Source organism: Cervus elaphus, chromosome 14 (assembly GCF_910594005.1).
Source record: "Cervus elaphus chromosome 14, mCerEla1.1, whole genome shotgun sequence".
In the NCBI taxonomy this organism is placed as follows: domain Eukaryota; kingdom Metazoa; phylum Chordata; class Mammalia; order Artiodactyla; family Cervidae; genus Cervus; species Cervus elaphus.
The window spans coordinates 9,759,730-9,772,414 of record NC_057828.1 but is presented as its reverse complement, the minus strand read 5'-3'; the positions used below and the strand labels follow the sequence as shown (position 1 = coordinate 9,772,414).

At 36.0% G+C, this 12,685-nt stretch overlaps 1 protein-coding gene across 4 annotated transcripts in view; it reads right to left on the bottom strand.

Moving 5' to 3' along the window:
• Nucleotides 1–12,685, bottom strand: part of KCNT2 (potassium sodium-activated channel subfamily T member 2) — a 429,544-nt gene that overhangs the window by 261,139 nt on the left and 155,720 nt on the right. For all 4 annotated transcript variants that reach the window (XM_043924233.1, XM_043924236.1, XM_043924234.1 and 1 more), the window contains exons 6-8: nucleotides 5,840–5,914; nucleotides 4,537–4,620; nucleotides 842–936 (exon numbers count right to left, since the gene is read on the bottom strand). In XM_043924233.1, coding sequence (XP_043780168.1) covers nucleotides 842–936; nucleotides 4,537–4,620; nucleotides 5,840–5,914 — 254 coding nt within the window. The remainder of the gene's footprint in view (nucleotides 1–841; nucleotides 937–4,536; nucleotides 4,621–5,839; nucleotides 5,915–12,685) is intronic.

Below are 12,685 nucleotides of genomic sequence, written 5' to 3'. Positions count from 1 at the left end.
TGCATTATATTTCTGTATGTAAAACTATATATATATACATGTATCTGTAGCTGTATTTACATCTAAAAATTGCATAATGCTAGTGATGAGGGTATTCTTCCTACTTTAGGACTTCCTAATTTCTCTTTCTCAGTAGGTCAAATTCAGGTCAGAGCACAATTATACATAATGAAGTTGAAAAACAGATATATCATTCTACCTCATTTTCTGACTTTCACATTTCTTTTTTTTTTTTTCTTTAGTTAGGATCTTAATGGATCCATATAGGAAGTGTATCATTTCTCATTGGATTACTGTGTAATTGGCAAAGTGGGACTTTCCACAGGAAGAAATAGCTGTTTTCTATAACAAAGCAAGGTACCAGTTGCTTCACGCTGTCAGGTCTGCCCTGGCTTTCTGCCTGGCTGCATGTTAGACCATCAGGGGAGAAGATGCAGGCAGAGAGTGATGGGCAGTGACAATGTTCTCAACAGCAGTTCTGCTTTGAAGATTACAGACAGATAAGGGCATCTTCATGACAGCGATTTGAAGGAAAAATTCTTGTTTGACAACTATGGCATGCAATACAAATTCTTGTGATCTGGTTGTTTACAGCATTTGTGAAACCTCAGAGTTGCAGTAAATATCAATTCCAAATAATCGATGCCCTTTCTTGATTTTTTTTCTGTAAGACTGAACTAAAGATTTTATTTTTGTTCCTGTCGGTGATCCATTATGTTTTATAGTAAATATTTATCTATTCATCTTTATTGTCAGCTCTTAGCTTAAATGGTTTATAATACTGTTTTTTAGTATTATAATTAAAATGAAGCATAATGAAAATGCTGATGTACAGTCTTACCAGGTGAAGATAAGGCATAGTAATGTAGATATTAAAATCAAAACTTGATTAAACATTGCAGACTGTGTACGTTGAATGGCTCTGTGTAGATCATTCTGAAATAATACAGAAAAAGCATATCTTAAATTTTGATAGATACTCAATAATCACGAGTTTTGTTACATTTGTTATTATGTATTACATTTTAACTGTCTTGTTCATACTCAACACACATACTTTAAATGCATATAGCAGCATATTTTTGGTTTTTCCTAGGTCTAATTAAACCTCACTATAACATTCATATTACCAAGATAATATTAATACTATGGGACATGACAAAAGCACTAAATTTTAGTTTGCTCGCCTTACAAAGAGATGTTCAATGACTCTCCAAAAGCCCTCCCTGAAGAGAATGCTGTTTTATGGAAATTTCTAATTTTAAAAGATCAGAAAATAATATGTTCAACTGAGGGGAAATTAATAGCTGGATCAAACTACAACCATATCTCAATCTCTAAGTCACAAAAAATAGCATGTATTATACCAGGCAGTTTATCATAAAAATAAAAAATTATATAGCCAATGAACACATTGAGATAAATTTCATTCATATTAAGAGAAATGTGAATTCAAGATATGAGTTTACTTTGCAGTTGAAAAAACATTAAAAAACAATAATACCTACTGTTATTTAAGAGGAAAAAAATGAGCACACATATGTAATATTGCTCAAGTAATTTGTTACAAATATCTTGAAAGTAATTTGGTAATACAGGTCAAAATTCACAAGTATGCCCTTTCCAGTTCTTGCATTCAACATTTAATTAGTATTTATCCCATAATATAATTTCTAAAAGTTAACCACATGAAAACTATGAGATGGAAGTTGAATATTTATGTATGGTCATCTTCATTACAAAATTATAATATTTCCTATATTTTGTATATTATTTGTTGTATAAAATATAGATATAAATAACCTTGTGTAATATCTATATTGTATGATGTATAATATATTACATTACTTTGTATACTATTTGTTTGTATCTGTTTTTTATATATTTTGTATAATCATTATTATAAAATTATAAATATGAATGTTCATTCCTATTAAAATAACTAAAAATGAAATAGAAAATGGTTGAATAAATTGATTAAAATTAGATAGCAGACTTACATGCATCCATTAAAAATGGTTTGAACATAAATATTTATTGACATAGGAACTTGTATTCGACAAAAATTCAAATCATAAAATTAAACACACAATTTCGTGTGTGTGTGCTTTCATAGAAAATATTAGAAGGATATAAATTATTACTAGTGTCTAGCCTGTGTGGAAGATTTGTAGTTTTGCATAATGTTTTACTTTATAGTCTTCTGTTTTATAAATTTTCATAATAATTTTTTAATAGTCTGAATAACTGTACTACATGAGATAAATAGGTAGTTCAGCTGGTAAAGAATCTGCCTGCAATGCAGGAGACCCTGGTTCGATTCCTGGGTTGAGAAGATACCCTGGAGGAGGGGACGGTTACCCACTCCAGTATTCTTGCCTGGAGAATTCCATGGACAGAGGAGCCTAGCGGGCTACAGTCCATGCGGTCACAAAGTCAGACAGGACTGAGCCACTTTCACTTTCAGTACAAAATCTCAATGAGCCATTATTTTATCTTTTTCTACCACACATTTAACCAGAACTTTTGTTATGAAAACAAAAAAATTAAGTTGATTAAAACTTCACGTTGCATTCTTTACTTTCTTCTAACAGAGGTGTTGACAAACAGAAAAACAAATTAAAATTTAGCAATCAGGGAGAAAAGAAGTAAAATATAGACTTATGATGGAAAATGAATCCTAAATTAATAATGAAAAGCACTACTTTTACTCTCAATGATTGACTAATGATTCCTTTCTTGGTTAGGTTACATTTTCCAGCAACTAATAAACACAAATTAGCAAAGAGTACTAGAGGATTTTTTTTTTCATTAACAATTTAGGCAGTCTATAGTTAGTGAAATAATATTCTTCTGGACAGCTAAGAGAGCAGGATGTTTTCGTAAACCATCAACAGGTCATATGCCGCTCCCCTTATTAGCTGTGAACTTGCATGAGACTCCCGTGGTCACTTAATATATTGAGAGCTGATCAGAAACTTTCACCTGGTCGTAAATACTCAAATGCTATCCAAATATTCCTTTTGACCAAAACTACTGCCACACTTTCTGTTAAAAAGCTATTTAAAAGAAAAACAAGTTCGCCTCTAAGCAAACTTAATTTCAGTGTGATCAAATTAATAATATTGAGCTCTTACTATGTTTATGCTAGATACAAGAATTTTACACATATATGAATGTATATATAATGTAACTTAATTCTCACAGCAAGCCTGTATGTTGGTAGTTTTATTGTCTTTCAAAATGAAGACATTAGCAAAGGCGTTAAATCACTTGCTTATTTTATCAGAGTGCTTAGCTGAGAGCAGACTCATATTAATACTTGTAGAATAAATGAAAGAAGTGAAAGTGTTCATGTCTCAGTCATGTCTGACTCTTTGCAACCCCATGGACTGCCAGCCAGGCTCCTCTGTCCATGGAATTCTCCAGACAAGAATACTGGAGTCAGTTGCCATTCCCTTCTCCAGGGGATCTTCCCGACCCAGGGAAAGAACCCAGGTCTTCCGCACTGCAGGGAACTTCTTTATCATCTGAGCCACCAGGGTAGAATAAATGACTGAATAGCAAGTAGCAAACATCAGCTCACTCGTAGGTATCCAAGCCTATTATATTTTGGTCCTAGTTATAAATCAGTCCTTTCAAACAGAGTTGGCCTTAGGCAAAATGCAATGGTGGTACATCTCTGAGTTCTGCATCTCTTTTTTCCTGCTTCCCCTTCTCCCTCCCTATTCCCAACCAAACCCAACCTAAAAAGTTAACTTTACATGAGGACCTTCCAGCTCCAATATAGCGCCTTAGAAAACTCCACAGATTTTTATGGAATGTGAGACTACCTAGAGTTTGACAACATTACCTCCTGAAGCCTTCAACCTAGGGGTCCTGTTATACACAATGAGATTGCTTTAGAAGGAAACGCTATGTCTTCAGAAGATTGGTAATAAGTTTGACCATCCAAACAGCAGTCAGCTTTGGTTTGGTGATCTTTAGACTACCTGAATTATTTTTGTTTACTATTTCATCAGTCAGTCAGTCAGTCAGTTCAGTCGCTCAGTCGTGTCCGACTCTTTGAGACCCCATGAATCGCAGCACGCCAGGCCTCCCTGTCCATCACCAACTCCCAGAGTTTACTCAAACTCATGACCATTGAGTCAGTGATGTAATCCAGCCATCTCATCCTCTGTCATCCCCTTCTCCTCCTGCCCCCAATCCCTCCCAGCATCAGGGTCTTTTCCAATGAGTCAACTCTTCGCATGAGGTGGCCAAAGTATTGGAGTTTCAGCTTCAGCATCAGTCCATCCAATGAACACCCAGGACTGATCTCTTCCAGGATGGACTGGTTGGATCTCCTTGCATAGGGCCTTATAAAAGAAGGGACTTGACAATAAGGGCGTTTCACCATTTTTCATTCTTATTAGGATATAAACAGACTTAGGGTCTACTGGCTTAGACATCTATGCAACACATCACTTTAGTGAGGTAAGAAATAATGGAGCATTGAAAAATACTTTTGTTTTTGCACTTGTATTTTATACTTACAATCATATTTTCCAAGGCATGTTTGGCAAGCCAACAGTTTAGAAAAACTGGGACAAATAGATTTCTTAAGGAAGGCCAGAATATCTGGAAGACAAATCAAAACTAAACTTTTATCTCCAAGCAAGAAATCTACATGATTGAGAAGAAAAGTAAAACAAAAATAAGTTATTAAAGACAATATAATGATATAAAACATGTGGCAAATACTCTAAACTTATATGATTATTGAAATGAAGGGGCAGACAGAATCCTTTCATTCTTGTCTGTCCTAAGGAAAAATTCTTTGCAAAGTTATTGTGGAAGCAGAAAGAAGATAATCAGCTCTCGTGGGATATCAGCTATAACTGCGCTAATTCCATCACTAAATCTTTTGGTATGACTCTTATAATAGATATCATCTTTTTCTTTTCTGGAACTGGAGGTAAAAGTAGGTGTAAGGAGACAGTGCTTTACTTTTCTATAACGTAGTTACTCTCTCAGATTCAAACATTTATGTGACACTGGGGAACTGTATTCCATTGGAATTATATTTAATTAACGTGTCATTCAATCTGGAGCCAGTTGTTCCTCTAGATAAATCACTCAAATTAAAATAATTGTCAGAGTGAGCAACAGCTTCAGATCATACTGATTTATAGTCATGATTTTCAAATAAAATTCAAAATAAAAAGTGTTAGAAAGCATATTCCCAATAGACATTACTAAAGCTTTATCAAATAATCAAAGATTAAGATCCAATTTTGCAATGGGAAAGTGCTGGTTGCATGTTCTGTAGCTGAACAGGATCACCATGGAATTGGTCCTCCACAGACTTTAATAAAGAAGCAGACTGCTGGGTGTCTTAGTTGTTGGCAACACATTTAGCAAACAGAGAACTGGATTTAATAAATCCTATGGCTTAAACTAAAGATAAACATATTCTCAGCATGAGAAACTTTTATAAATACTTGGTTTTACTTGGCTTTTATTTCTTTAAACTCTACAATATACACAAGAAATGAAGTGATTCATTTCTAATCTGTTTAGATAAAATTAACACATTTAAATGGTACCTCTAGAGTATATATTCCTAAAATGCATTTCATTTTGCTATTGAACTAAATCTCATTAATGTTCACTTAATTTCATAATCCAGTTATAACTGACTTTGCTATTTATTTTCTAATACCATGATTTAATACATTAACAAAAGCCTAAATTCATTCATCTGAGCTAATATATTATTTATTGCTATTTAGATTTAAAGACTTTACTTATGACTAATAACACAATTATTTCTTTTAAAGATTCTTTTAGGACTTACTGAGATAATGAAGGGAACTGCATTAATTATTTCCAAGATGAAGGGTATTCGTAAAATCTGTTCCCAGATGTTTCCCTTCCAAAAAAAAAAGAATAAAAATAAAAGTCAATTACAACTGAATCCTATTAAATGGGGAAAAAGCATCAGAATTCTGCTAGCAATAAGGATGCTTACATTAACAGAATACAAAATCATTATTTAGAAATGTAGCAATAACTTTTAGAGATTATTTTGCTACATGTAGTTGTGCCCTCTCAATTTTGCAGAGTTTAAGTAAACCAAATGCTCATAGTAATCCATGAATATTGCACATAGCACATTTTAATCATATAATATTGCATCATAAAAGTTACTAGTAAAAATAAAACAATTAAGAAACCTTACAGAATCAATGAAAAAGTAACTCCATCTTAATTTTATATCATAATATAAAGCATATTAAATAGTTTGCAAACACACACATATAACAATGGCCCTGGGAGTTAACATTGTTTTCAGATTAATAAGATTTAAAGGCAGAGTTTTCTCAATCATCTGGATTCTAGTCTCCCAACCCACAGAGTACAACAATATTAATTGGGTCTGGCTACATAATTAGTGGGGCCCAGTGAAAAATGAAAATGCAGGGCCTCTTATTAACAAATTATGAGTAATTTCAAGAAGGTGACATCAGAGCATTCAAACAAGCACAGATCCTTCTAATTGTGCAGCTCTGGGCAATTGCACTGACTAATAGGTCATTCCTGAAACTTTCTCTAATGGATGTCCAGTGAAAAAGAACTTACAACTCCCTAACGCAGTTTATTCTTTTAAGGAAAAAAAAACAAAACAAAACTATCCGTTAGAAAGGCAACTTGAAATCTGACTCCTGCAATGTCTAATTATTTTATGAATGGCAACCCATTCCAGTATTCTTGCCTGGAGAATCGCATGGTCAGAGGAGCCTAGTAGGCTACATTTCATAGAGTTGCACAGACTCAAACACAGCTGAAGCGACTGAGTAGGCACTGGCTATAATATTGGGATTCTTTATTTTTCTTGAGGTCTCAAAGTCTTACAACACTACAGAGATGTAAAACACCTTACATCGCCGATCCTGCTCATGACGCCAAATTGTCTTGCTGTTGTCAGTGTTCGCTGAACCCAGGGTAGGCACGGTGTGAGCTAAGATGTTAGTAGGAGGCTAGCGGAGACGTGGGAACTGCAGATACGTATATTCTCTCCTGGCCTGCAGAGCAGCCATGCCACAGCCTCTCTCCTGCTGACTCTGCAACCATAACAACAGACACCCTACACTCTCCCCTCTCTGACCCAACGGACATAGCCATGACGCAGTAGTAAAATGCAGCCACTTTCTAGGTGGAGCTCTCATATCCCTAAAGCAGCTCGTGACCAAGCTAGTACCTCATGATGCGCATGTGCAGTGCTATAAGTGACTTGAGTTATTACATGAACATTGTTTACAAAAGGTGGGGCAAGAGCAAGAGGCTGTGGAGCAAGAGGGCCTGACCACGCCATCTTGGCTGATTTAGTCTTTCCCTGCACACTGCCACTCCATAAAGCAACTTCTACATCGGGGATCGTCAGGCTTGCTAAAACAGTAAGTAAGAGATTTTGTTATCCCTGGTTCATGAGCTGTCTGCAAGCTAAATAAAAAATGGTGGAGGAGCAGGTGGAAGGCACGGAGCTGTAAGGATCTCTCTCATCTCTGCAGAGATGTCAGGATGCTTCCCTCATCACCTCCGGCTCTGCAAGGGCGCAGATAAACAACCTAGACAGTTGCACTCAGACATAGGGGCTATTTTTGGCTAAGACCTAAAACATCACCCCCCCCAAAAAAAACAAACCCAAAACAGCAAAGCAAAGAGAAAGAATGTTGAGATAAGAACAGGCTACACTTACACCGATACTAAGACAGAGCGACTTATTTTCTGGGAATAAGATAGAGACCCTACAGAATAAAATGTATGGCCATTTTAAGTTCAGATTCAGAAGAGCTGCGGGCCTGAGGAGACAGGGAATCTTAACAGATGGTGGCCCTTGGACACCCAGAACCCAGGGCTTGAGGCATCAAGGAGCTTCCGCCAAAGGCCTTAGGAAAACCACAAAAGCCCCGCCTATATCTGCCATCAGAGCAACCCAATTACAGACTATTCCTGGGCCAGTCAGTCAGGACCTCCCTTCTCCTGGTGCCTCCTCAGCCCTGAGGGACCACGATCAGCTGGTTTCAGATGAGGAGGAGGTGGACATAGGAGAAGCCTCCCAAGAAGATCCTTGCCCCATTGAGTTCCCAGCATGCTCAGTTGTGTCTGACTCTCTGCTATCCCACGGACTGTTGCCCACCAGGCTCCTCAATCCATGGAATTTTTGAGGCAAGAATATTGGAGCAGGTTGCCATTTCCTCCTCTAGGAGATTTTCTCTGGCCCAAGGACTGAACCCACACTTTTTATGTCTCCTGCATCGGGAGATGGATTCTTTACCATTGTGCCACCTGGGAAGTTTCCAGCTTAGAAAAAGCTAAAACTGGATGAGAACTTTAAATGTTTTATATACTGAACACTATCACTTAAATACTAAATTGAGATTTGTCTTGCAAAAAAAAAAAAAAAAACTAAGGGGCCTAACAGATTTCATTGGATCAGCACGGCTCATAAGGACAATGACTGGGTTTGAAGGAGAAACATAGGATGGGTTAAAGGCTTTTCTACTTGCACTGAATCAGGTGTATTCAATAAACCATTTATACTTAATTTTCATTATGCAACACTTCTATTTTTTTTTATTGTGCTGGTTAATGTTACTATTTAACAGTTTTTTACATGACTCAGTTTCCAGAAGGCGTAACATTTGGCTTACTCTTTCCTCACCGTATTTTTTACTAATCATTGTACATTGTGCCTTAATGTCAATGATTTTACACAGGAGAAGAGACTGATGTGACCAGAGAAGGGGGATGTAATGGGAATCATTATCACTGGTCACATGGCAGGATCTTTCTGCTAATGTACATTAAGATTAGCATTAGTTTTCTTAGCTGTGGAACACTGGAAAAGTTTAGTTCATAGTAAACCAAAAGCTTCTATACCCCTGATGTTTCTCTTCATTTCCAGATCTAACACAACATTTATTTTTTATCATTTTCCCTCAAACCACTAAGAGAGTCTGATGGCTAAAATGTGATTCAGTTGGGTCCATTTCTGATTTATCCTCCATATTCCAAGTCAGAGAATCTTTCTAAAATGGCAAATCTCCATCGCCAACATCCAAACTCCTCATTATATCATATGAAGCTTCACAATTTGAACTATGGCTACTGGTTTGACTTGTACCTACTGTATTCCTAACCCATCTTGAATTCAGCTATAGATTCACCACATATAGAACTGATTTTGACATGGTTCTCTGAACGAGCTAGGCTATTTCACCTTTTATAACTTTGCTCACACTTCTCCTTCTGCTTGGAATGCCCCAACCCCCATACCTTCACCACTAACTACCTTGATACATGTTTTTAACATTTTGCAGAACTTATTTGTTTCCATGACCATTAGAGTTCAATAAGCATGATATTGAATACATGCAAGTTCCAAATATTTTATAATTCTCTTCCCTTCTGGTATAATTGCTTTGATTTTGAATTTAAGCATTTGTATTTCTTTTTCTTGGATCCATGTGGATGGAAACACTCAAAAAATTTTATTGTTTTAAGTCTTCCTGATGCAGTCATATAAATCATTAAACTTATGACCACAAAGCTCAACAGAAATTTTCTGGAAGAAAGCATTTCAAGAGTACTTGGCTATATATCCATTTTAGGTAATCTCATTTATGTTACAACTTCAACTTATTATCAATAATAAACCAATGACTTCCAATGTTGTATCTCTAGCCTGGATCAATATTGTATCTGAGAGTCAGTTTCAGATTTCCACTGTCTAATGTGTTGTTTCACATGAATGCCTCAAAGGCACCTTGTGGGTAATTTGTCTAGAAGTAAAATTTAAAAGACAATGAAAACATGAAAATCCAAAACCTATGGGATATAGCAAAAGCAGTTCTAAGAAGGAAGTTTATAGCAATGCAATCTTATCTCAAGAAACAAGAAAAATCTCAAATAAACAACCTATCCTTACACCTAAAGCAACTAGTGCAAGAAGAATAAACAAAACTCAAAGTTAGTGGAAGGAAAGAAATCATAAAGATCAGGGCAGGAAAAAATGAAATAGAGGCAAAGAAAACACCAGTAAAGATCAATGAAACTAAAAGGTGGCTCTTCAAGAAGATTAACACAATCAATAAACCTTTAGCAGACTCATCAGAATAAAAAGTGAGAGGATTCAAATCAATAAAATTAGAAAGGAAAAATAAGTTACAACTGATACTACAGAAACAAAAAGAATTATGAGACGACAACAAGCAACTATATGCCAATAAAATGGACAACCTAAAAGTAAAATTTATGATGTTTGTCCTAGCTGACTATTCAGCAACAAAAACCAAAGATCCTGGAGAAAGTTCGCATCTTCTTTTCACATGCCGTTGTTGTTCAGTCACTAAGTCGCGTCTCACTCTTTGCAGCCCCATGGACTGTAGCCCGCCAGGTTCCTCTGTCCTTCACTGTCTCCCAAAGTTTGCTCAGATTCATGTCTGTTGAGTCAGTGATGCCATCTAACCACCTCATCCTAAGTATAATTGTTGAATAAGACTTTCTGATTCATGAATGTATCTTGGATTGTTTGGTTCTCAATTTAACTCTATTCCCACTCTAACCTCCTAATTGGTCTCCCCACCTTCCTCTCCAATTTTCCTTTACTCACACACATCTTTCAGCTATTAATTCAAATCTTCTGAGTGTTTTGAGACTTTCCTCACCTCCTCTTTACACACACTCTAGACAAGATCAGACTCCCACACTTGGTTTTTTGATTCTTCATCAACATCCTTCTTCCTTTTTTTCCGTTTGTTTTTATATATTTAATCAACACTTGACTCTGAATTTCATGTGGTCCAGGCGAGAGCACTGGGCCTCCCTGGCGGCTCAGATGGTGAAGCATCTGCCTGCAATGCAAGAGACCTGGGTTCGATCCCTGGGAGGGATCCCCTGGAGGAGGAAATGGCAACCCACTCTAGTACTCTTGCCTGGAAAGTCCCACGGATGGAAGGGTCTGGTAGGCTACAGTCCATAGGGTCACAAAGAGTCAGACATGACTGAGCAACTTCACTGCACTCATGTGACTGAATTTCATATGGTCCAGCTGAGAGCATACATTTAGTTCACATTCTTTGCTCTGTTTCAAGCACAGTCCTTGCCAGTCTGAAGCTCCTCAATAAAATCTGTATCTGCATTATGTCAAACACGCTCCTGTTGATTCATAGCTAATGTGTGTGTGTGTGTGTGTGTGCGTGTGTATGTTGTGGCAAATGATGAACTTCCACCTGAGGACTTACTTACACAATCTAAAGTTATACAGGGAGGCTATCTACTCATTGCTAAAAATAAATGTCTTTTTCAGTTATATTCATTAGGTTTAGTTCTAAAATCTCAGGTTGTCTTCTGAACTTAAAGATAAATTCACAAATTATCTCCCCTAAAAATAGCTGATGAAAAATAGGGAAATTATCCAAAAGTTGCATTGGCTGTTAAGGGGTCCCCATGAGCCTACATGATATAGGCTCATGATAAAAACAATTATGGCAAAAAGAGAAAGCATAAATCTAGAGATGGCACTATGTAGAGAAGTGTGAAATAAGATCCAAAAGGCAGGCACATACCTTTCAAAATAAAGTTAAATACCTGTTCCGCTTAATTATATTTTCCTGAATGAGATGAAAGGCATTAGTCTTCTTCCAAAAGGTAACTTCTTAAAGAAAAAAGATAGTTTCTAAGAAGTAGCTTTAACTGTTCTAAGCATGTAGAACTCTCCATGTTCCTCTTCTTATTGACATAATTCAGTAAAATATAAATAAAATTTATCTATTTTATATTTGGTATGGATGCAACTTTCCTCAACCAATAAAAATTCAAGAAAACAGATGATTTCCTAAAATGTACCAAGCTTTTATTTTTATCATAAAAGAAAGTACAAGTTTAGAACTATTACCTAGGTAACTCTAAAAAAAAAAAAGCACTTTAAAAAGTATAAGACTTATGGTAATCTACTTGCTGTTAGCCCAAATTGGGAACAAGAGACTCTTAAAAAGCACTTTCTTCTCTAATATTAAGAATACCTATATTTAAAATATTTAATCCAGAAGACTTAACCTTCTTTTAGTGAGTTTAAAATATGGAGTATCTCTATGGCAGCGTTACTTTGTATATCTAAACGTTAAACCCAACGATGCTTAGATTTGCCATTCCTGTGGCATAATAAGCAGAATCACCGGGATCTAGGAGTCCTAGGATGAATTCTTTGTTCTTTTCCAGAAATAAGTCCATCATGATGCTAACATTTCAGAATCGATGCTTTTTATAAAGTGATTACTGTACAGAAAAAAGAACTGCAGATTTAACCAAAGCTTTCTAGGTGTGGTGAATTTGGAAATTATGCATTTTTGTCTCCTTTTGATTTAATGAATGTGTATGTAGAGTACTGTTATATTTTTGAAAACAGTTGATAAAAACACAGACGATATTCATGTGACAGAGGAATAAGAATTTTCTTGTCAGGCAAGCTTCATGGATATTTTGCCAAGTTGTGACAAACATGAACAGAATGATGATTTAAGTTCAGACCTGCTGTCTGTATGACAGAGGACAAAAGAAATGAATGTCAGGGATTTTGAAATTATTATCTGCTAACTTTAACAGAGGATGAGATGGCTGGATGGCATCACCGACTCGATGG